The sequence below is a fragment of the Serinus canaria genome, chromosome 1A (genome assembly GCF_022539315.1).
Source record: "Serinus canaria isolate serCan28SL12 chromosome 1A, serCan2020, whole genome shotgun sequence".
Classification (NCBI taxonomy): Eukaryota; Metazoa; Chordata; class Aves; order Passeriformes; family Fringillidae; genus Serinus; species Serinus canaria.
In genome coordinates this window covers 39984175-40010315 of record NC_066314.1, presented here as the reverse complement: position 1 = coordinate 40010315, position 26141 = coordinate 39984175, and the positions used below count along the sequence as shown (strand labels likewise).

At 39.4% G+C, this 26141-nt stretch overlaps 1 protein-coding gene and 1 long non-coding RNA gene across 2 annotated transcripts in view; both read left to right on the top strand.

Moving 5' to 3' along the window:
- Positions 1-4372: 4372 nt before the first annotated feature.
- SLC6A15 (solute carrier family 6 member 15) overlaps positions 4373-26141 on the top strand; it is a 35545-nt gene continuing 13776 nt past the window's right edge. The window contains exons 1-5 of the mRNA XM_009086688.4: positions 4373-4502; positions 14075-14551; positions 23295-23452; positions 23939-24065; positions 24888-25069. Coding sequence (XP_009084936.1) covers positions 14263-14551; positions 23295-23452; positions 23939-24065; positions 24888-25069 — 756 coding nt within the window. The 5' untranslated portion in view covers positions 4373-4502; positions 14075-14262. The remainder of the gene's footprint in view (positions 4503-14074; positions 14552-23294; positions 23453-23938; positions 24066-24887; positions 25070-26141) is intronic.
- LOC127059089 (uncharacterized) lies at positions 14562-23288 on the top strand. The gene is made up of 3 exons (XR_007776533.1): positions 14562-16479; positions 20573-20655; positions 21635-23288. It is a non-coding gene; the product is annotated as an uncharacterized LOC127059089 (long non-coding RNA).

Here is a 26141-nt window from a genome sequence, read left to right as displayed (position 1 = left end):
CCAGAAGGAACCCTAGTTACAGGTAGGTGATGTCAGGCACAACTTGCCCTCAGTGAAGTCATGATAGCCTTTACCAATAATGTTCTTATTTTCTATGTGCCTTAGCACAGTTTCAGAGGTTCCTTTGCTGGTTTCAAAAACACTATAGAAACATCCATTTACATGCCTAAATTCATTTAAGCATCTCTCATGGATGGCTTGCAATTGCTTTTTATTCCTGGCTGCCACAGAAATAATTTTATCATTGGTTAAATCTGTAAAAGCATTTTGGGGATTTCTGAAAATAAGTGCTCTTTTTTTTTGTCTTAATATTAGTTTCTGTTATTGACATGGTATTCTGAATTGTAGTAATTGAAATAATAGTTCCTACTTGTTTCATTCTATCATAGAAGTATTAATTTATTTAAAAAAATACATCCTAAAAATTTTCTGGAAAATGGATCATCTCAGATAGAGCACATCATGAGAGCAAATTATTTTTTAACTCATGCAGAGTTTTGAGTTGCTATAATCTTTTTCTTCTAGTCTCAGTGAATTTTGGGGTTCAGAAAGAACTTCCCCTGGGTATGATTTTATTGCTATGACTTTATGGTGAGCACTGGATCTCAGAGGATATAGCTCTAAGGTTCTCATAATGTGTCACATAGATGAACGTAACACATGGAAGCATTCTTTAGTAAGAAGTAGGTTCTGGATTACTTTCAAAACCAAAATTCCTAAGTTTATGGCTACACTTTTACTTTACATGATAGTTCATATCTATCTAAATATTTTGAATGTCAGTTCTCTCTTCTCTGAGTAAAATAGGGTAGTAATTTAATTTATTCTGCAAAAGAAGTTATGGTCACTATACCATTCCATTAATTACATCTAAACTTTCAATTCAGTGAAAATTAAACTTCAAACACCTATCTCAAACCCTAACTAGCCATACCCTCAACTGACAGTGTCCCTGGAACTATTTTAATCTCTGTACTGGCCCAATACTAGCAATGTACTTGATTTGCACCAGTCTTGGGAGAATAAGGTGCATTTCTCAGTGTCTCCAGAACACAAAAAACTGTAGTCAGGAAATCCATGCTTACTATGCCTGCTGTGTCCAAAGGGATAATTTGTGTCTTGAGCAATAAGGCAAAATCTCCTTCAGAATCTTGACCAGATGCCATCTCCTAGAGAACTAAGAGCAGCCAGAATGATGCAGCAATAAAAAGTCACAGTGACTTGTCAGTGGTTCTGTTCTGTTCAGCTGAAGTTCCTCAACATATTCATTATCATAAGATCAGTAATAATACACAACTTATATAAAGCATCTCTTTCTTTTTAATTAATCCTACTGCTACTGTTGGAAACAAAGCATATTTTTGTTTTCTTGAATAGATTACTACAGTTCTTAACCAAAGAGACTACATTTAATAAAATGAAAAAATAAAAAGTTGCAAAGGATCATAAGTGATTTAGAATTACTAGATCACGAAACCTTTTGAAAAATATGGAAATAATAGGAATGGCTGTTTATTACACAAACTAGTATAGATGTTAATTACTGATATCACTGAGTGCATAATCTACAATATTCTGGAGTGCAATATTTTAAGGTTAAACTCAGTGCTGAGCTAACATTAAGACAATATTAACCAAAGTGACAGATTCAAAAGGTGTAAAATACAATACTCGTTCTGCATTTATCCAGCATGTGAAAAAGTGTCATTTATATGTGCTGAGAATATTAATGATACTTCATGCAAAAGTCAGATTCTGCACCTGGGATGGGGCAACCTTGGATGTATGGACAGACTGGGCCAATGCTTGCAATGTACTCAATTTGCCCTAGTATGGGAAGAATGAGGCACCTTTCTCAGTGTCTCCAGAACACAAAACCAGGCAATGCAGTCATGAAATCCATGAATCCATTCAGAATGAGTTACTGGAAAGCAGCACCACAGAAAACCACCTGGAAGTCCTGGATAATGGCAAGTTGCAGATGAGTCAGCAGTGATCTGGCAGCCAGGAGGACCAACTCTATCCTGGTGACATCAGGCACAGCATTGCCAGCTGGGCAAGGGAGGGGATTGTCCCACTCTGCTCTGCACTGGGGCAGCCTCACCTCCAGTGCTGGGGGCAGTTTTGGGCGCCACCACGTAGGAAAGACGTGAAGCTCTTAGAGAGCCTCCAGGGTAAGGACACGGGGTTGGTGAAGGGCTTTGAATGGAAGCTGTGTGAGGAGGGGCTGAGGTCACTCGGTCTGTTTAGCCTGGGGGAGGCTGAGGGGACACCTCAGTGCAGTTACACCTTCCTCAGTGGGGGAAGAGGAGGGGCAGGCACTGATCTCTTCTCTGTGGTGCCCAGTGACAGAACCTGAGGCAATGGCCTGAAGTTATGTCAGGGTTTAGGTTGGATATTAAGGAAAGGTTCTTCACCCAGCTGGGTACTGGAACAGGCCCCCCAGGGAAGTGGTCCCAGCATGAAGCCTGGCAGAGCTCGAGAAGAGTTCAAACAATGCTCTCAGACACACGGTGTGTGAGGGGTCATCCTGTGCAGAGCCAAGACTTTGGACTTCGATGATCCTGGTGGGTCTCTTCCAACTCACTGCATTTAAAACTCTACATGAGTGACAAGATAGCAAAACCTAGAAGAATGAAATTGGCATAACTGTTTTTTTCCCAGTCATTCTCTTTCCTTCTGCATTTTTTTTCTCTAAAGGTTTGATGGTGTAGAACTTTTGTACATCAGCAGTTGGGCTAGCTTTTTACGATAATGATTTTTGTCGTGCTGGCATTTCTTGCTTTCCACTTAGATTTTTTTCTCTCTATCCTCAAATCTCCTGAGTCACAAGCAGTGGCACTTGGAGAATCAGACCAGCAAATGAGGATTTCTCTGTGTCTGTGTGTGTAGCACCCTACCTCAGATCTAAGCTCACCATTAAGGGCACACAGAATTTAAAGAGATCCAGAAATGACCTCTTCCTGTTTCAATTAACTATGTAGTCATCTAGTTAATTTACTAAATAAAAGTATCACTCATGATCTGGCAAGTGAAAGCATAAATTCCTCCTTTTATTAGTACTTAGTGTAAAAGAAACTTAATTCACAGTTAGAAACTTACTCAAGGCAAGTTCATTTTTCCTGAGTTGCAAAGAATATTCAGTGAGTACATAATCTATTGTCTACAGGGCTGTTTCTATACATAATTGAAATACACTGCGGTAATTATTAGTTAAGTGAACTAGCACCAATAGCAAGAAACGCACAATGCTCTGATGAATTACTTTTAATAATGAAGCAGAAATGAAAATAAGTTTGTATCACAGGTTTCTCAGTAAAAGATGAAGGAAATGCAAATCATATAGGCAGACTACCTTCCATACTCTGGAGGAAAATCTCTCCTTGATTCACGAGGTGTAGTAAGGTTATGTAGGTTAAGACTGAAGCTGTTGCAATAATTGTTCACACAGCGAGCATTAAAATCAGTTCAATCTCTATTCAATCTTGCCTATCCTCAGCAAAGCCAATGAGCCTCTCCCACCTGGCTGCCGCGCCTTTGAACAGCTCACTTCCTCATCTTTACTACGTCTTCCTTGCTAGACAGGATCGATCTGCCTCTTTTCTTTTTTTTTTTTTTTTTTTTCCAAAAGAGAAACGCAAGCAGAGAAAAAACTGACCGAAAGACAGTGAACACTTAATGACAGAACCTTTCGGGGAGGCGTTGAAGCCAAACATCACCTTCCTGCGACTGTAGCAACTGCAGGAGTCAGGAAGGACTACAAGACCTGTGCACCATCACCACGGGGATGGTCGGTGCCTTCCACTCTTCTCACCGTCGCTCCATCCCGCTCCAAGCCCGCCCCCAGCCGCCTGCCGGTCGCCAGCATTTAGGTGTTGCACTTGCTGCGGCCTTCCGACAGACCTCTCTTCCTTCCTGGGTCCCACACCCCTCATTTCCACACGTATGAAAACCTACGTGTTCCCCTGTGTGCCTACCTCCCGCCTCCAGGCCGCCCCCGCCCGTGTGCCGCTACCCCACCAACAGCAAGGCCAGAGCGGCCGCTCGCAGCGTGAGCGGCACAAGGGCTGAGGCACCGCCACGAGTCTGGGCGCCGAGAGGCGGAGGCGGCAGGGGATGAAGATGAGGATAGAAATGAGGCACCCGCGGTGCCTAAGCGTGGCCGCGGGGATTTTGGCGCGGCGGCCTCCTTCTCCTCTCCCTGCCGTGTCTGCCTCCTGCCCGCCCGCCTCCGGCAGAGAGATGCTGCTGCAGGCGGGTGGGTGGGCGCTCCTCCCTGCGTCAGGAGGTGCGGCTCCCCCGGCCCGGCGCTGCCCTCCCCTTTCCTCTCCCCCCGCCGCTTTTATGTCTGTCTTTAAACGCCGCCGCAGTGAGGGTTGGGCACATGTGGCTGCCACCGCCTGCCCGCCGCTGAGCCCCGCGCCCGCACGGCCCCGCTCGCCATCCTCGCCCGCGGGGGCACCCGGCCCCCCCTTTTCGCAGCTGGCGCCCGGCGGGCGGAGGTAAGGCACGGCAGGGCACGGCGCGGCGCCGAGCATGGGTGCACGGGGCGGCCCGCGCTTTCCCAGCCCTGCCATGCGGCTGCGGCCGCGGGGAAGCGTGGCCGCCTCGCGTGTGTCGCCGGGCGGGAAGGGGAAGGATGTGTGGGGGGTTCCGCCCGGCGTCCGCCTTCCTGCGGGTCGGGGGTCCCTCCAGCCCAGCCGGGGCTTTCGCCCTGGTGCCATCATCTCGCTGGCGCGGAGAACCGGCCCCTCGGGAAACAATAGCGAGCGCCGGTTAGAAGCCGCCCATGTGTTTTAAGTCGGCGGTAGGGTAAAAGGATGTACGGGGCTGTTTTAATCAGCTTTATTGTTATTATTGCTATTGGCAAGGACGAGGAACTTAGATCTTTTACAGAGTGAAAGAAATTTCATTCATCTCCTGTGTGTTGCGTAAAAAATCTCAGATGCATGTGTAGCGCGTGTTCCGTGCTGAGCGGGGGCGCGGGCTGTCCCCCCCGGCAGCGCCGCCGTGATGTGCCTCGTCGCACGGACGAGCCCGGGCTCGGGGAGAGCGGGGCGAGCCGGCCGCTGAGGGAGCCGGACACCATCGGGAGCCGCCCGTGGGCTCCATCCCCACCATGTGCCGCGGGCGGACGCGCCTCGGGGCGAGGGCCGGGCCCGGGCGCTGCATTGTTGCTGCGGAGCGTGGGCGTCTCCCGGCGGGGCCGCACGGTAGCCTCCCGGTGCCGCGCCACCCGCGTCTCTCGCCCCGCGAAGGCGGGGTCACCTCCCGCGGCCGGGGGCTGGTGCGCCCCGGTGTCAGCCATGTTTGGGTGGGTATGGTAATGAGGACCTTCTCCCAACCTTTGTGCCTCTTGGATTTATTTTTTTGTGCGCGATTTTGATGGTTGCAGCCCGCAACATGTACCACGACATGTCCACAGGGTAGATTCATACCTACAGTGTTCTCCTAGTGATTAATTTTCTCTTCTATTTGCTTATTAATCCTTCTAATTTTCTATGCCCGTAGTGCCTGGTTTTGTTCTCTTTTTGCTATAGCGAACTGGAATTTCTTCGCAAGGCTTTGCTTTTGTTGTGGAAGTAAATGAGGTGATTGTAATATGTCTGCACAGTCACACCGACCTGGCACACGTGAGAGTTATGATGGGATTACATCTATTTAAGAAAATCACACTGTGTTTTACTTGTTAAAAACCACATTATCATCAACTATTTTGTTTTCCGTGTGCTACTGCTACATAACAAGCTCACTGCTGTAGAGTTGGTTTCTAAGATAAGCCTAATAATTTCTAAATAGTATGTTATCATCTGTGTGTCACTTGTGGCATACCATAGGATATGGACCCAATTTCCCCCCTACAAAGAAAAGTGTAAATGAAGTAAAGATTTTGTTATCTGATGTCATATGAATGTATGCTGGATGTATTGTGCAGCCAGCTTTCTCCATTTGATTAAAAGGCAATGACAACATAATCAGTTTCTTTCTATTTAGCAGTATATTTCCTATTATCTGCCTCACATTAGAAAGGAAACTATGAAAAATACTTAGGAAAGATTGCTTAATTTCATTTTGGCTAATATACAAGTGTTTTGTTTACCCACACCCCATATTAAGATAACCACAGAATCACAGCCTGCGTGCAGTGCGAATTGGACACTCCCTTTGGGCTCAGCTCTGCACTTCAGACTGAAGAACAAAAAACCCCATTGGTTTTGATCTGTGCATGAAAAACCAAACCATTCATAGCTGTTCAGATGTGTCACCAGTACAGAGAACTGAGTATGTGAAACTGCTAAGGCATCTTGAAACTAGTTTTACAGCATAACCTGATTCCTTTTGACCTTTCATGTCTTGTCGTTCTTGCAGTTGTTTTTTTCCATATTGCAAACGCTTGTATGCACAAAATTTTCCAAAAGCTGAATTAGTCAGAAAAAAAATCACAAATTCTTCAGAAACACAATCTACTAATTGCAGGTATTAATTTGGTTTAGACGACATTGTTAAGGAGTAGTCACTGCTCAAGTGGTATGGATTTACCACTTGAAGTATTTGTGGTAGAATCTTTCTGGGAAAATATTTTTTTTTTAAATTCTCTAGAGTAGTCTACCAGACGTGTGCACAACATTAAGAACATTTTTACCTGTTTTCCCAACTACTTTCCATTGTTCTTTCACTCATCTCCATTAGTAATGTTCTTAATTAAAAGACAAAATACCTGTTGATATTGGAAGAAGTTTTCAGTCCCAAATTTTAATAGATCAGCATAGCAATGGTAGCAGCTTTTACACATGACTTTGGAGATCTCAGAATTCTCAGCTGGAAAATAACTTTAACGTATCAGCAGGTAGCCGCTTGGGCAACTCCATTTGTCCTTGAAAATTGATTCAAAGTAACCTTGCCATTACTCAGGAAATGTATTGAAACAATTTAGGGGGGAAAAAAAAGCATGATTTGTGTAATGAAATCAAATAATCAGACGTGATGAGAGGTAAGACTTCCGCTAACCCATATGTTCAGTTTGGCTTTTTGCTTGTATATAGAAAAGAGGAAGAAGTAATCACATAAATTCTTCCCAAGGACAACTTCATTGACTTATTGATGCATTCTGAAGCGCAGAGGTCAGAGAATTAGGGTCTTGGGGCAACTATGTGTCAGGTAATTTCTAATTTTCAGCAATTGATTCTGCAACTTAAGTGACTTTAATACTTTATTGAAATATTAAATATAATTTTACATCCTCTCACTTCGGAGAAGTGTGATAAAATTGTACAATAAACTCATAGTTCTCTTGTATTTTATGTGATGAGTTTAGAATATGGAGATTTTGTTTCAAGTTTCCAGTAGTTGCACCTTTTGAGTTTGACCAACCAGGGGTAGAGTTTCTTCATAATGGCTGAGATTGCTTCACTTGAAGGAGTGGTACCACTGAATTTGTTCCTTCAATGAAGTACTTATAAGAAAAAGCCGCTGAATTAGTGATATACTTTCTCCATTTGAAGAGGAGGTTGCAGTTAGCTGATGCTGTAAGTCTCTGAAGTATTTCAGTGAGGTTGATTTGTGCGAAGAAAATACTGAGAAACCTGTGCAGAAGCGAGAAACTACATCAGGGCAAATTAACTCTTTAGAGATTATGTGCAGTGAAAAAAACCCCTGACATTTAAGAGCTCTAGGTTATAACATTCTGTCTCTAGATGTTTCTGTTGGGCCAGGGATTTGGCAGTAGTCATACAAGCTGTTAAGATCAAGTCTATTGATAATGAACAATCCTGAAAAAGAAACTTTGCTGATTTTGTCAATTTATTGTGTTTGTTCTATAATAGTAGGAAGAATTCTCCCGTAACTAAAATTTAAGGAGACTAATTTGGACCAGAATTTTTTTGCATTTGAGTTTGTGCAGGGTTTTGTTGTAGGATAAAGCCATGAAAAAAATTTTGTATGAATGGACAACAAGTTTCTTAGCAGTATGAAACATGCAGTGTCACTAAAGACTGTATAACTACCTGTATGTGCAGCAGGGTGGATTCAGTCTGGCATTTTTAAATAGCTTTGCTGTAGTATTAATGATTCTGTTGTAGACACCAGAATAAAAACTTTTTTCTAATGTATAGCTCACAGAGCTCTTATCTTTTTAGAATGAATGTATAACAGATTTCTTTACATTCTTCAGTGATGTTTTCTGATACATGCTAATACAAGTATAACTGTATAGAATATCATTATCATTAATTGCAATTGAGTTAAGCACCTATTGAATCTATGTCTTACTGACAGGCTGTATTAAACTAGGTAGGAAAAAATGCTAGTTCATGTAGTTCATGCTGAAGAGCAGCATAATGGTTGCTTCAGTTTATAGACAGAGATGGGCTTGACTAGGCAAAAAGGTTATGGTGTGGATTCCTATTTCCTCCCAAGAACACAATGCTGCATTGCAGCAGTAATTCAGTCTGTGCAATGAGTACTGTAACACAGTGTAGCCCTTCCTGAAATAATTATCTGTACACAGATTCCCCCAGCGATAGCCATTCTTCACAGTTGCAGTACTCCCATGAAAACCATGGTTTGCTCTTGCAGTCTTCTTCCTCTCTTTTTCACTCAGATATGATGGTCACTAGGTATTCCCCACATCCTGTCTGCATAGATTTCTTTTTTACAGACTTTCAGCTGTGTGTTGCACCTAAAACTTTAGTTTTCATTTCCTGTACTGCTTGTTTCCATCATGCTTTTTCTTCCCAGCTTGTTGACTCATATTTGAGATGCATTTTGTACATTTCATTTTGGTGCAAAAGGCACCTCTTCTGCACTTTCATGCAGACTGAAACGTTTGGCATGAAAACCAATAAAAATCTTTTATGAACATGTGTCATGGTGACCCTTCTGACTTTTAGTTCCATGTCCTCTGCTTAACCATACTGGTTTCTTTGTTGGGAATCAAAGGGAAGACTTGGTGATCAGGAACATAAGACTCAAGCTGGTGGAACTGGACTGGCACACCACACTGGCATAATCTGCTTTCAAAACTGAGATTATAGTGATGTGAACTGGCTGCTTTTTATTGCATTTTGCCACCCTCACAGCAGCATGTTGGTATGTAACTGCTTCCTCAGGGAAGAATGCAGTGCTATGAAGAGTACAATGTTGTTCTCTTTAATCCCTTCAATGACAAACATCGAACCAAAAAAAGGTATTGAGGATTATTTGTAAAACATTAAAAATGAAATGTAAATAATTTTGTCAAATCACTGTGTTTCCATCAGAAGTAAAAATAAGATTATAAAATAAAAAATGCACTGTGTTAGAAAATAATATTTTTGGGTCTCCTTTTCAGAGGGAAGTGCTGGTTTTAAGAAGAAACGCGATGTAAGAATTATTGTGTTGTAATTTATGTTGGAAAAACACTGCTAGAAGTTTGTTAATACTTAGTTATAGCACTTGTTGCAATAGTATTGTGGGGTGTTTTAAACATGAAATTGCCTTATAAGTGGCTTTTTATAGAGGTTTGTGGTGAATTTTCAAGAACATGGGGCAGCTGTACTCATACTTTCAAATCTGTGAGGGGATCCTTTTGTGCCTCTTTTTCTGTACATGTTGGGAAAATCTCCAGCCTCGTAACTTTTATTGCTTATTGGTCTTGCACAGCTGAGAGAACCAGAAGTACAGTGTTCTTCTAGTAGGTATGTGTGTATTGATTGGCATGCAGATCTGTCTGATGGAGGTGCATCGGAAGGAGCCCAACGCAGGATTCACTGCCAGTGTAATGGTGAAGAGGAGCAGCAGTGTTGAACAGAACCAGGACAACTCCCTTACTAAGCATTCCTTGCAAAAAAGATTGTGAGAAAATGACAGGCAGTGATGTTTTTCAATGTGTCTTTTGGTGCTTTGACTAATGCTGTTCCTTTGGGTCTTTCTGCAAATGCTTGCAAGTTTGGTCAGTGGAGGCATTGCAAGTCTTATCTCCCTGTGCCAGCATTTCTGAATGCAGGCCTGAAGCTGAAGTAAAAGTTCTATAGTGAGCGTGGATCTCCCAGGGAGCTAATTTGGGTCTGAATTCCCTGTTGTAAGGGATTATTATTGCTTAATCTGCTAGTGGTGTGGAGGTCTAATCAGGTTACTTTACTTCTGCATGCTGGTGCATTGAGTTGATTCTTTTTCCATGGAAAAAAATGACAAAATTCCTGTGTTTTGAGAGAGAAAGTTGGGGTCTGAAGTTTGCTTGATGTCAGAAAAGTCAGAGAAGTCTTACTGTTTCATCATTCAGTACGTGAAAGAAATAGGTATTAGCATATCAAGGACAATACTAGTAAGACATAACTAAAATCTAGCTCAAATGTTTGTTTTAGTGAGGTTTTTGCAAAAGTTGTTTATGCCAATTCAGATTATTGATTGCTCTTATTTCAGTGACAGAATAATTTTCTAAATGTTCCTTTAACTGAACCATGTACTGTTCATCAATTTCCATTCTGTTGAATTCCATCAAACAATACACACTTGTCAGCTCAGTTTAAGAGTAATTTTAGATTTCTTTATAAATGGAATTTTAATTAAAAAAAGGAAAATCATTCTTATTTTCTCATTTCAGTCATGGAAAAGTCCAGAAAAACATTATATTTGCCGATAAATGTGGTAAAAAAAAATTTCCCTTCAGTGTTTTCATCTGACAGGTTACATCATTTGAGTCATGAAAAGGATGAGACGCTGAGAACTTAATCAATTGATCAAATTCAAGACAGAAAAAAAAATACAACCTACAAACAAACAGCTTTAATAAGGCCAAATTATATTTTAGATATTTTACTTTTAATCCAAGGTACTGGTTAAATCATAGTAATGTTTTAAAATACTTGACAAGATTTAGGTCTTGGAGTCCTAATGTAATGATAAATATAATGTAATATAATGATAGTTTCTCCTAAGTATAATTTAAAAATCTACATAACAAATTCCCATTTTACTAAGGATTTACAAAATTACCTGTCTCATCACATAGTTCTTTATTTCTATACAAGGCAGCATAGAAGGTAAAAAGTACTGGAACTCACTGAAGATGTTTAACAGAATTTGGTGTGATATTTACTAGTTTAGTTCTGATGAACTTCAGAACCAGATCCCATCCAAGTGATATGGGACCATAGAATAGCATTGTGCTCAAGGTCAGTACTCTGATGAGGAGAAAGAAAGCCTGTTCAGTGATTTGTGTTCAGCTAATCAGTGCTGGTGAGTAACTCCACTCTTTCTCCCTGTTCAGACTTCACCCAGGAGCATTCATATCTATACCTGGCTCAAGCTGAGTAGTTTGAAATCAGTCTCCTGTGCAGGTTTGTTCTGGATCAAAGAGCAGCTTCTGTGCATGTCACTGACTGCATTCTGGGAGTGCTGAGCACGGGGCAGTGGACTCCTTGCACAAATCTGCTGGGTTCTCACTTCAAACATTTGCACTTGATGGTGATATCTCTTGAGAGAGGACTCCTTATTTGCTTTAGTACCAGTTCCTTTAATACAGAGAAAAGTTGCTAAATCTGACAGTAGGAGAGTGCCTTTGGATTTGTGATGTGTCTGGAAGGACTGTCCTCATCCTTGGTGCAGTCTGGCTGGTGATGATGCATTGAGTTAAGAAAGCAGTCCTGTTAGAACCATGCACCAGTCTGCTGAGCATGCCTCCCACATTTTCTCAAGCCCTGCAAGTGTTGCAGTATATAGAGTGATATTTTTGTGGGTAGCATACTGCTTAATGGAAGGGAAATTATTATGATACTGTGATAGGAGTAGAAGTCTCAAGCCCAGTTTATCCTGAAGCATAGCAGTGCAATGTTTAATGCATGACAGGACAGAGTGATGCAATTTTTGTTGGAAGTGACTCATCAGTGAGAGCTCCAGATAAATCAGATTGCTGCTCTGCAAGTTACTCTATCTAAAATAATTAAAACAGGTATGACCTTTTAAAACATTTCAGTAAGTACTTATCTATGGCTTGTGTCTTTTTGACTGAAAATCTTTGTTATTACAGTTAGAGAAGGATTTCAGACTTAAGAGACAAATACTGATGTCGTTTCACATGTGCAGCTGTTTCATTTTAATGTAATCCCTGAATTTATTACTAATTACTGGAACTGAGAAGCTGCTTTCTAATTTACATCAGAGGAACAAAGGGAAAAAAAGTTTGAATTGTGACAAAAAGTAATATTTGAAGTACCAGATGCTGTGGCTTATAGTCCCAGAGCTCCATTAGGACTACTCAAATGCTTCAGCTTAATGTATTATGTTTGCATTTTGGTTCTGCATAGGGTATCTCAGTCAGAACTAAGAGCCACTGAATCATGTATGAACTAGAAGAGGGTGTAGTCCTTTGAAGACTGCAATGCAAAAGAGAGAATAGATGAAAAGAAGCCCCACAGACATTCATTTAGCCCAGATACACAGGATAGAGTATTAGGATTTCTCTCATGTTCTCTGTATAGCTCATACACTTAATTTTTTTTTTATTTTTTGGAAGAACTGGTATCAGTCAAAGCAAAGCCTGGTGCCAGTCCCACTGCATGTCAGAAGGAAGGTTTATAGGACCCTGAACCGTTCAGTGACAGAAGTGAACATGAAGCAGATCACAAGCCAAGTAGGTTCTACTATGCTTAAAAAAACTGGGCTGAGTGCCAGAGCTAGAGTTGCTGAGAGGAGGCAGTAACAGAAGGGAAAGTGAGAAGACAGTGACCGGAGTCTAGGGAATCAGTGAAAAGAGGTTACAACGGAGTTCAGTAGGCAACTGGAGTGAACTTCAACTTCCAAATCCTTGGGAATTATTGGAAAAAGTGATTGCCTTGTCGGGCTAGGAGGCTGCTGATAGGACTTGTGGTGGCAGAGGTTTTATTTCTGGTTCTGTGAAGTCTCAGTGTGATAAGCTGTGGGCTGGGTTCCAGTGGCTCAGTGTCTTTCCTTTGGCTCTGGCACAGAAGCAGCCGCGAGGTGCTCGACCTCTCAGTGGCTGTGTGAACAGCACCTTGCAGTTCTCCAGTGCAGGGGATTTTGTCAGGACATGATGCAGCCTTCAGACTGTGGACCAGATAGATGTTGCAGCAAGTCCATAAGCAAAAGCTGTAAGGTCTCATGTTTCCTGAAGTCATTTCTGATTCTCATCAGCAGTTCTTGATTAGATTACTTGTGTATTCTTTACAGAAGCTCTCTTCAGAGCTTTCATGAAGCTTAACACCTAATCTAAATCCCTTTTAAGACTCTTAATTGTGCAGATGGCTTTGCACACACTAGTTTTAGCCCATGTGATTAGTGAAGAATTTATTGAAATACATTCCTCCCCAAAATCTTATGGCTGCCTTTTGTATGGCAGCTGCAAGAAAGTCTGTCTTTTTAAATGATTATGTTTAAGAAAAACACATATTGAAATGCATTTTTGTTTCTATACATACACATTTGAAACAGTAGGCTTTTAAAATGGATCTGGCATTTCAAATATTTCAGATAGTTTCTTAGAAACAGTAAACAATTAAAAATATCTAAAGCATCAAAGCCTATAAGAGATGAGCATCTCTCCTTTCAAACTGTGACTGTGATTATATATTCCAGGATGAAGAGTAACAAGAAAATAACAAATACTAGGTGCATCCTTTCTATCAAAATTTTAATTGCTGCGTGACTTTCTGAAATGGTCTGAAAAACTTAATTTACTTTGGTTAAAACATACTTTTAATAAATTCAAGTAAAGCTATCAAGTCAGGAAATTAGGGAGTTGGGCTTCTACATTTTATGTAAAGTGCATACCCTTTTATGCCTGATAAGAAAAATCTTGGTATGGTATCAAAGTATGGGCAGTTAGCCTGTCAGTCCTTAGGAACTAAACCAAAACAAAACCCTTAACAAGGTAATGAAATGTATTTTATAAAATATTTTAGACCATGTAGTGGACTTATCCCCTGCAATTTGAAAGTTGTTTAACATCCCTTTCTTCTTGTTTTCTCGTCTTGTCAAATCGCTGAGATATGCAAAAATGGGTAAAACAAAGGACACAATTTCAAAATTAAGTTTCTTCTGCATAATAATATAATATCCTTTTTAATTTCTTTTTCCACAGATACTTTCAGTAGAGCAAGTGTTCAGAAACAGAAGTCCTTACTCTTGATTCTCTCGTATCAAGGACCCATCAGGCACTATCTTCAGTCTTTTTATTGAGTATTTTGTCCCAAGCAGAGGGAGAGTCTGCTTCAGTGTCCATCTCTTTCAGCTGAACATCATCTCCTTGCTGTTTGTTTCAAATTACAAATGCCTAAGAACAGCAAGGTAGTGAAAAGAGATCTAGATGATGAGGTCATTGAGTCAGTTAAGGACCTGCTCTCTAATGAGGACTCTTCAGATGATGCCTTCAAGAAGAGTGAACTTATGGTTGATGATCCAGAAGAAAAAGATGTAGATGTTGAAGAAGGCTCAGATGTAGAAGATGAAAGACCTGCTTGGAACAGCAAACTCCAATATATTCTGGCACAAGTTGGATTTTCTGTGGGACTGGGGAATGTGTGGCGATTCCCCTATCTGTGTCAGAAGAATGGTGGAGGTAAGTTTTGTGATACAGCTGGTTGTACCTAGATGATGATGCTAACCTTTCAGATTACAAAGTTAGCAGAGAGAGCCACAGTCAAACCTGCTCCAACATGTCAAGTTTTTCTTTTAGTTTGTGGCAGAGTCTATGAGGAAAATCTCACATTCTCCTTATTTAGAAAGATGCATTTGTTGAAGTAAGTAGCAGATTCTTCCAAGATGCCATTTCCTCATTTTAAGGTAGAAAGCTCTTGATACAACCTTAGCTACTGCTCAAAGCAGTGGTTACCCATAACACATGGTTATGGAGGGTTGTATTGTTTAGGACCTGGTTATTGTGCTTAAGTGTTCTTTATAGTAGTTTGACAATAAATCAAGGCATTAAAACCACATCCACTGTAAAGACCAAAGCAGCATTTGATCTTTTAGTATTTAGTGGTACTAAGTTTCACAACTTTACTTTCTAATTGCTTTTAACTCCTGGCCATTTGATCATTATTTACTTCTGGTAAGAACTTCAGAATACTCTGGGAGGGAAAAAGTAGGGTTTTTATGGTCTTTTTGGCTTTTTTTTTTTTTTTTTTTTAACTGATGCTAAATAATTTAAATAATTCCATTAAAGGACTGCATATGTTTTTGTGCTGTTCAACAGTTTACTATTATTTTCATAAATAACAAGTTACCTTTCACTTAAAACAATGGCATCAAGCTCTTTGTTAGTTGGCCTTCTGTGGTCCTGAAGGCAGTTTTAAGTATGAGATTGGAAACTTTCCTTCCTCTATGAATGCAGAATGCTTCCTCATCCAATGCTATACCATACCCAAATATACTAATGCACACTCTATTGCAGCTAATTACTAAGCTGAATTCAAAACAAACCTCCTTTTGTGATACAGAAAGTGAATGTGTACAGAAAATGAAGAATAGCATTCTACTCCTGCTGCTTTTTTAAAAGCTGAATGATACAACTGATGTAATTGACGAGTATAGAAATGAGCTTAGAATATGATAAAAGTGTAATTCTTTATTTGTCTTCTCTCAATTCAAGCCCTAAAAATGAGGTTTATGCTTTTAAATATTTTATCTTCAGGATAAAGTTAAATTCTGTTATATCAATAGATTTTTGGGTTTTTTGCTATCATTTAAGTTTCTTTTTTTCTCTTTTATTCTGTAGAGAAAGTAAATAAATTATTGTTTTAAAGTATGGAGCCAAGCTGTAGTCTTAGAGACAATGGACTACAGCAGTTTATTTTGTGTAGTTGTGTTCCTTTGAAAGTCTGTGTCTAATGTAGTCAGGAATTTGCAAGCCAGTTGGATTCTCCTTTGAACCACGAGAAGGGATCCATTGGTGGGCACCTTGGGCTGTTGGTTTCATGCCCTCAGGTGCTTTTGAAGTTACTGTGTCAGTGAGGGTAAATTTAATTCTGGTCAAATATAAATAAATTAAGTTAGTTAATAATTTCACATTTCAGGGAAAAAAAAAACAAAACCAAAAAACAAAACCCCCAAAACAGTAAACCAGCCAATCTTCAAAGATTATGACACTTTATTAATCAAATTTGAAAAAGTAACTATGATGTCACTTGAGATTTAATTTAAGTGTTTTCTCCTGTGCTGTGATTGCAGGAAATTGGATGCATAGCATAGTCTGTGGAGATACAAAGTTTTCTGCACGTGCTGAGACGAGAGTGTATTTGGCTTTTAACAATAATTTTGCACCATTTTAGCAAATGGCAGCCTTCTGAGCAAGAGAGAAAAGGAATTGATCATTAGAGCTGAAGCTTGCTTGGTTTTCAAGTTAATCATAATGCAAGATGGAGAAGGTGACACAAAACTTGGAAATGTGTAAAGTCCATTGGTGCCTGTATGTGTGTGCAGATGGACAGATAATTGTCACAAGTGCATAGAAGAATAGGGGGAGGGAGTGAAAACTTCAAGCACATGGTAAGAAAACCTACACACATTTTGTATGAGGTTCTGTTTTCTGCTACACATATTAATTCTAATAAGTTTTCTAGGTAAGATTAGAGTGGTTTTATGTAACCCATGTAAACATCAGTGTCAGAACAGTTCTGTAATCTTCTGCTGATAAAGCTGATAAATACCTGTTGAAGTCTCTTGGTATAAGGAAAACTTTCCTAGTGTAGGACTAGGTCTCTACCTTCAGTTTAGACCTTCATTTTCTTCCCTGTGCTTAAGGAACTTATATCTAGAAAATACCATGTGAGGGGAGGGAGGTGTATTAAAAAGTAGCAAACTGATAGATCCAGTTCCAATTTAAACCAAAAGGAAGTAAAAACCATAGTTACTCATTAGTTTCCTTCACAGCCTTCTTACAACACTAAAGCCACCAGTAAAAGGCAAATCTTAACTATGAAATAATCTCAATTTTTATCTTTTTTCTAAACCTCTGTGACAAGAACAGCAAAACAAACATAAGTAAGAAACAGCAAGGTTAGCCCAAATAGACATGTGTTATTCAAGATTTTTGTGGAAAAAAAATTTGCATTTCCCACTCTGTTTTCAGTAGAGATTTAGTTTGTTTATGGCTGTGGCCCGTGGTATAATGGCACTCCTAATGTCAGAGCTCTCTCCTGCTACAATGAGATACCTGTGACACCATCTTTAAAAGTAACTTGAGTAGCAGTATGCTGCAGTGAGAATTTGGATGTCTGTAGATGTGTTTGCAAACTCTCTGGGTCTGGTCTGTTTTACCAAACCAACTTCCTTCAATTTATTTCTTGTGATTATTTAACACTTGCTCCCATTGCTTTAATTCATAGCAACCCATAAATATTTAGAGTAATATTTGGTTTTTTTATAGTTAACTAAGTTAAAACTAGACTGGGTAGCTCTTTGCTGACTTTCACACTTGTCTTACTCCCAGAAAAATGTTTGTTGGGAGAGGTGAGAGAAAGGGCTGGTACACAGCTAGGTTGTGTTTGGATCCACACTGGGGATGTAACTGTAATGCCCAATGTATCGAGTGGAAAAAAGAGTCTGGGAGCAGCTAAGAGCACGCCAGGGTGCTGGTTTTCTTGACTTGGAGAGGGAGGGTGCAAAGGAGTTTTAGGCTCTGTGAAATAGGGGCTGAAGATGTTCAGTAAAGTTTTGAGAACTGACTGTAGATCTCTCTGTCCTCACCAAAGGTCCTTCTTACCCCTGGCATGCAGTGCCCAGACTCCATCTGGCACTTGGGGCCCCTCTTCCACTCTTTGCAGCCTACAGATAAAAAAGCTGTTTCATCCTTGATTCTTGATAAAGACAATTTGTGCTGGAGCTGAGTATGCTCAATTTCATTTTTGCACCGTAGGATTTGTTTATTCCTCCTCTACTCCATGAAGGTGAATGTGTGTGTTTGTTCAGATAAGCCCAGTTCCTATATAACAATTTCATAACCTCTGTTAGTGTAACACAGGTTCAGAGCTGCCTCAGCTTCCTGTGCTTGGTAGCCTTAAAAATGAGCTGCTTAGGTCCACCCAGTCTTGCCAGGATGCTCATAAATAGTGGCAAATGGGATTTATAATTTGCTGCTGCTCCTAGCTGTCATCTGGAGGACAGCCTTGCACACCTTTCCCTATTTTCAAACAAAGAAAATATTTAAAGTTTGTTCTGTTTGGTTGTCATTTTCCTTTAGGATTAGCAGAAGTATAATGATACTGTTACATAATGAGAAGTAACAAAAGCAAAATAAATTAGCTATTCTGCTAAAATGACTGTGTTACTTTGAAGAAAAGGGAGGAGTCTCCAAGGTGCTACATGTTCAAAGATTTTGTGTTGCGTTTTTGTGAGCATTAACTTAATTTTTCTGATTTTCTTTCTTTTCTTTCTTTTTTTAGGGTAAGTCTTTTTTAATCTCAGTCGAAAGAACTAAACAATTGCAGATAAAAGTTGTAAGCAAAATAGGAAAAATTGTAGCAGATGATGCTGCCATTATGTTTTGAAAAGATTGACCTGGGTAGAGTCACATTGTGAGTTTTTAGAGTTAATTTGTCAGAATTTTTTACTGAAACACCAAGACACTGACATTAACCTTTGTGGTCTAATGAAAAAGCACAGCAGTTGTACTTTTTCCTCTGCAGTGCTCTTAGAAGCAAACAACTAATGCAAGAGAAATGGGAGCAAAGCAAATATTCCCTTGGACTCCAACACTCGAGTATGGAATGAGAGATGGAGCTTTGGATCAGTAATTTATATTCAGTACCTTGAGTTCACTGATTATAAAAATTACTGACTACTAAATTATACTGACTACAATATAATTTTTTCGAGTTCAGTATTATCAGACTCAAAATAGTTGTACTTTAGTGGACTAAAAATGTCTTGTTTCTGTTTTGCAAGTGCAATTCTTCATTGAGGCTATTTGGCTAAGATGATATTCACCCTTGAAGCACAGTTTTGTAAAGAGGCACACCTGAACATACTGAAACTGAAACTAGTGACAGGAAGACAATCCTATCAGGATACAGACAAAAATACCTACAGATAAAACATAAAACCATTATCAGAATTTTCCTGACAAAAGCAGTTTGCATTTTGTAGGGGTAAATAATTTTACTTTTTGAAGCTTAGTATACTGTTAATTTATAGTGTTTTGTTGCTCATTTGTCATTACTTTGAAAATTTAAGCATTTGACATTGAAAATCAGCTTATCCTCATCTGAATGTCAGCTTCTTGCTTGCATTCTGTTAGTAAGTGTCAAGGAAGCGATAAGAGCTGGGATCACTCTACAAGACAGTAGTAAACTTTACCTTGATTGAATAAGAATTAAATCAGACACCAGACACTTAATTAAAATCTAGCACAGAAGCAGCTGAAACAAATGTTGAAAGTTAAGTTTTTCAGGTTGCAGCAAGAATTGCTAGGAGAAGAAAATTAATCTGTAGTATCAAGGTGGTAATGGTTATGTCGCCTTGGGTTACTGCTTTTGAAAGTATTTTCCAACTCTTTAATTGCTAATTGATCATGTAATTTTATGAATTTTTGGAGCGTTTTTAAGAGCTTAAATCAAAACTAATGTCATTATTCCACTTCTGTCAATAATATTGCCAAAGGTAGTCCTTATGGTAGTCTCAAGAAAGACAGTTTACCAGATATCCCGTTCTGGTGCTTGATTAAAATGAAAAAATAAGGAAATCAAAGTAGTGCACAGTTTTAACAATCATGAAATCTTTGTGAAATCTGTTATATCTCTGTCATTCATTCTAGTAGAGAAAGATGAGGGTTTTCTTTTTTCTTATTGAGATGACTTTATTTTTAATATGGAACCCAATGTTTAAGATCAAAACAGGCAAAAAAAAAAGTGGCTTCACAGTTGAATAATTTTGTAAGTGTAGAAAGGAGACCTGGGGATCCTGAACTACACAGAATTATAATATTCAGAAGGCAGCTTAGCTGATAGGTGTAGCAGACAACTGACTGTAGGATGTTATTCAAGGCCAATTTGTTATTCAAATTCAAATTAGAATGGTCCTTATCCAATATTGTAACTGCAAGGTCCCATGGTTTCATGCACAGGCAAGGGACATGCTGGGATGTTTCCATAGTGATTCTTTTTTAGGATGAACTTAGGATGTCTTAGAGTTCTTTGAAGTATGTCTAGCTTCAAGGGAAGACTTCAGCCAAATACTTGCCCAGAGATGCTGTGGTTTCCTGTTGACTGTGGGGCATAGAAGCCCTTTGTATAATCCAGCTATGTCCAAGCTCTATTGTACTGAAACTCACACATGCACAACTTTCCATTATGTCCATTTTGGCGATAAGAACAAGATCAGAAGGAAGCTCAGGAGGTTTGAACAATCAGAAGAACCAGCACTTCAGGTGCTTTGCACAAACCTGGCATGGTAGAGGTGAACTCTGCTGTCTGGCTACCCACTGAATTACAGAGCTCTCATGTTTAATGTAATGTGGATTTAGCACCACATTTATTGATCTCATTTAGTAGAGTCTAACTGATAAATCTTGCAATTTACATTGATACTGCACCATAAAACACCCACATCAGCCCAGTCTTTAAATGTGTGCTTAACTTTGCAGCCTTGTGATTAAGGTTGTGGACTGGGACACTGAAGAGCTGGGTTCAGTTCCTGCTCTAATACAGTCATCCAGTGGGATACAGGGTAAGTCATTAGGCCCCAGTTTTTTTGAGCTGTATAGGTTTGTCTCTGCTCAGCTATGGCACATCTGTCTAATTAAGATCTAAGGTATCATTTACAGTAGCATTATATGATATAACACCTGTGTACTGTTGGCTTTCAATGAATTGTGTGAGCAGATTTTTTAAAGACAGCGATGCCAAAGCTTCTCACTTGCAATGTAAATTCCGTGTTGCAGAAAGTTTGAGAGTCAGTCAGGGGTATTTAATGGTTTCTGTGTTACATGTTTTTAAGACAGATAGTCCCCCTCATTTTTTAATGTGGTTGTTCCTCTGTTCCTCAATTTTCCTCACATTTGTTCTTTTCTGTCTCTTAATAACCAGTCAGTCCTTTGCATTCCTTCCATTACATGCACATAGAAGATGAACTGCAAGAGACACCACAAAGTACTGAGCAGGGATGTGACTGCTGCCTCAGTAAAAACAGTGCTTCAGTAGAGACTGTCAGACCATATCATTGCATAGCATATCATGGAGCTACTTCATTGGTAATATAGCCCATAGACTGTGAGGCACATGAGACTGATATTCTTTGTCTGGTGTGACAGTGGTTTTTCATAGAATTTGGAAGGGACCTTAAAGATCATCTAGTTCAAACTGCCCTGCCATAGGCAAGGACTCTTCCACTAGACCAGGTTACTCAAAACCCCATTCAACTGGCCTTGAACAGTTCTGGGGATGGGGAGTTCCAAACCTCCCTGGGCAACCTGTTCCAGTGCCTAATCAACCTTATAGGAAAGAATTTCTTCCTAATATCTGATCTAAATCTACCTTCCTTCATCTAAAGGCCATTCCCCCAAATCCTGTCACTACAAGCCCTTATTGAAGGTCTCTAGCTCTCTTGTAGGTCCCTTTTAGTACTGCTGTAAGTTTCTGTAAGTTCTCTCCAGAACCTTTTCTTCTCCAGGCTGAATAACCCCAACTTTCCCATGTCTTTTTTGCAGTCCTGTGACCAACTTGGTGCCTGTGGACTCATTCCAGGTGGTCAATATCTTATGTTGGGGCTCCCATTTTTCTCAGATTTTGTTTCTTTTTTCCCCCCTAGTCTTGAACTCAAATCTGCAGTTAATCCATGATTAACTGCATGAATTTATAAGATCTTTGTAATGGAAGGGGATTTCCAATTAGTGTGTACTTTGTGAGGAGCAAAATGGCAAGTGGACCTAAATGGGAATGAATGCTACCAGAACATCTGAGACCTCCTGCATAGCCTGCCTAGGAAGGTTTAGCTTTTTTAACATAAACTGTATTGCATGAGGTAAATTGCCCACTAAGGGTATGAAAATGCCAGTGCATTTTGATAGATTCCTAAAAAAGCCCTAGAAAGCTGACCCTGGATGAGGGAACTTGGAGTAGGACGTAGGTGGAGTTGAGGATAAATGCCAAAATGGTTTCTGAACTTTGCTCAGCTTCTCTTTCATCACAGGATGAAGACATTGATTATACAAGTTAGCAGCTCTGAGTCTGAGCTTCTGAGGTCTTTAGATCTTTGCTTTGTAGCTTGCTTCAACACCCTGCAGTCTGCATCTCTCAAAGGTTTTCCCCTTAGCCTTATAATAGTTTCAAACAGAAGTTCTAAAGCCTTTGAGTTAGTTGTCCAGCACAGTGGTCTGTAGTGCAGCTTAAGAGCCACACAAAGTCAGGTGCCAAGTTGCTTATGCAGATGCCTGCATGTTTTATTAGCTCTGGGACTAAATACTCCACAACACCAAGGAGGAAGTTAGGCTTGGAACTTGTCAGTGTGCTTAGTGGCTAGATATATTTGCTTGTAATCAGACTTCCTGAAATAAATGGAGATGCATCCTTAAGTTAGAATTGTGTATGATCAGTTCCTGGGAATAAGACGTTAAAAAAGAGGAATTGCTCTTTATATATGTGTTTATGTAAAGGTGAAGTTACCAGCTGCATTTTCAAAGATGACTTGAAGAAGAGAGTTGGTGAGTACTGCAAGATACAGAGCTACAATACTCCATTTCTATTCCACCTCATGTTTCTGTTTTCTGTCTGGAGCCTTGTGGCAGCAGGCTGATACAGTTTTCTTGCTTAGCTGGGAAGCATCATTGTTATGGACAGTATGAAATCCCCTTTTTTGAGCATCTGAGAAATGGAGATAGACATTCAGAAGACACTCAATAGGTGTCTTCTGAAACTTCTTATAATTGAAGCTCACTCCGAATGTTGTGTACAGAGTGTTTTCTGTATTTTCTTTATATTCAGTCTTGCTGCTCTGGTACAGGTCAAGCTGTTGGGTTTTCTAAGAAATGTTGATTTAGCTCCCAATGATTCTGTTTTTCTAAAAAGTTTGGTTGAATGTCCAATATTTCAAACAAATAACTCATTTCAGTAATATCTCACAGAAAGACTTGCCTCAAACATGTTACAGTGCTTTATAGATTAGGTGTCTTTGGGTTTTTGATATCTTACAAGACATATGAGTGAGGTTCAGCTAAAATTATTCTTGCATGTGATCCAAAAGGCTTTGCAATGAAGGACAATAATTCAAATTTGAAGCTATTAGAAATTTTCACATTTGTTCTGTCAATTTTCACATTTGTCCTGGCTCTTCTTCCATTTACTCTGATTTATTCTTTGTTCCCCTCATAGGTGCCTATCTTGTGCCATACTTAATCTTGCTGCTGATAATAGGGATTCCACTCTTTTTCTTGGAGCTTGCTGTCGGGCAGAGGATCCGTCGAGGGAGTATTGGTGTGTGGAATTATATCAGCCCCAAACTTGGAGGAATTGGATTTGCAAGCTGTGTGGTAAGTTTTTTAACACTGTGCTGCTTGATTTCAGATGTCATGATTGAGACTTCCTGTTTTGCTGCAGGGAAAGGCCATTGATTTATAGCTGGGCATCAAGGTCAGTTTACAGTGTTTTTGAAGATCTTACAACTTGAATTGATCCATTTAAACTGTTGGCATATATGTCTGTTAAGTCAGTCAACTTGTATTTTGTTATTCTTTTGAAATTGGGAGCTGTGAAACAGAGTGCCCTTCTGGAGGAAAAATGCCTGTAACAGTGTAGGTATAACATAAATAAGTATGGAGAGAAGTGAAAATTTAGAAAATGTCAGGTACTTTAAAGGGACAAGTCCTTCCCTTCTTCTGATTTAGTTGAATAAAACTAAATTTGGTTAATCAGGTTCATTGACTGATGTACAGAAATATGCATGTTCAGCAGGCATATTTTTATTTGCTTCCTAAATGTAACTTTTTGGTTGTTTTTTTTTTTTTCCTCCTTACTAGGTATGCTTCTTTGTGGCCCTGTACTACAATGTCATCATTGGATGGAGCTTGTTTTACTTTTCCCAGTCTTTCCAGCATCCGTTACCGTGGGACCAATGTCCTTTAGTTAAAAATGCATCTCATACCTGTAAGTCTGTGTTAACATAAGGTTCTTGAAAATCACATCAAATATATACAATTTGAGGTTTTCAAACAAAAAGGAGAAAAACTACAATGTAAGAAGATATTTGTGTGCAAAAGTGTTCTATTTGTGTGTTCTAAAGTGTCCTATAAGAGCACTGTTTTCTGTGTAAATTAATAGAAATGAGATAACCAGTCCTTTGAGTTTTGCTGTAATGAGATAATCTCTTAGGGACATATTCTATGACAGCATGAAAAGTTCTTATCCCTTTAGTTTGGTCATCTTATAAAAGTACATATTTTGTATTATTATTGCTATTAAAATGTGAATTATTTCCTCTTTTCCTTTTTTTCCAGATCCTAAATTTTCTTACATTATCTTTTGTGGGTTTATTTACTACTTGAATAAAGAACTACTAGGGATGTTTGGAAAGTTGTTCCTTTTTGTGTTCATTGCAGAGAGGTAGTGTTCATAGTATGTAATTCATAGTATCATATGCAGATAATTTTATTTGTGATAAATTCAATATATGTCTTCATCTAAGCCTGCCTACTGTTTAGTTCTGAAGTGAGAAATAAATTCTGCCTTGGAGTAGGTTTAACCATAATGCAGAGGAATAAATGATCCCAAAAGGGTGTTTTAAAAGATATACCCAGAAGCTTTCACTGATAGCAGTCACTTTTTCTTTTAGACAATGTCGTAAGACTGTTCCGTGAGTTTAGTTTTTTAATAAATGATGATGGCACAGTTAGAAATACTGAGAAGTGATAGAACACTGTTATGAAATATCTCTCCTGAACCCTTTCTTTACTTGCTAACGTTTGACAGTTGTGGAGCCAGAGTGTGAAAAGAGTTCTGCAACCACTTATTACTGGTACAGAGAAGCACTGAATATTTCCAGCTCTCTGTCAGAGAGTGGGGGTTTAAATTGGAAGATGACTATCTGCTTGCTGGCTGCTTGGGTCATGGTATGCTTAGCCATGATCAAAGGCATTCAGTCTTCAGGCAAAGTGAGTATGCTGTTCACCTGCATGACATTGTTTTATTTTGAGGCATTTCAGGACATTACTGTTCTGTTCTTTCATTCTGTTCAGACATTTCTGTCTGTTTACTCTGATGAAATCTGTAGGAGCAGTTTAAGTGCTTTGACTCACTCCTGCATTTGTATAATCTCAAGTAGAAAAATATTAGTAGTTAAGCATTAAAATTCTATCAATTTTATTGGAAATGGTAGTCATTTAGTGGGAATTGAGATCTGAAGAAGAATAATTTTGCTTCTCATGAGCATAGTTGTTGCATGTAACTGTACCTTAGCTTTATTGTGCAGCCTAAGTCTCTGTGTTGTGAGTGTGTAAGGAAATAAGTTTCCATGTGTACTCACCCTATGACTGCAGTGCATTCACAACTGCATGCTTCTGGCATTAACACAGCAGCATTGCAGGATTCTGGATTGTTTCCTTTGACTAATGATTTACCATCCCTTTGCACCTGAGTACTGTTAACTTGTCTTCTTTCCTTTGCATGCAGCCAGCTGGTGAAAGATTTGCTAGATCTGTTTGTTGATCTTGGTGGGATTTTCAGAGGAAAAACAATTTGTCCCAATAGCAAAATTCTTTGCTATTAAAAAGTTTGGCACTGACATGGCAATTTATGTGACCTCCTTGGGGCATTTCAGTTAAAGAAACAAGTAGCAAGTTTAACTAGAGAATCATTTAACTAAGTTTTACAGAGTAAATTTACTTTTTAGTGGTGGGTAATGAAAGATCAGATTTGATTATTATTTTTTGTTGTTTTGACAGCAAGCATGTGATCTAATTCATTGGTTATGTGCTTTCTATTGATTCTTGTCCCCTTGCCTTCTGAAGACAAAATTGGTTTCTGTTCATGCTGCATACCTTAGCCATACCCAGTCAAAGTGCTTTTGTAAAGAGAAGCATTTCTGCAACAGCTTACTTCTGTCTTTGTTTTCATCTCATTGAATTAATACTAAATTTCCCTGGAAGTGCAGAGGTTCTTTACGGGTTAGTGATAAATACATCAGGCACTTGTGTTGCTTTTGTACAGTACAGAATTTAATTTCTT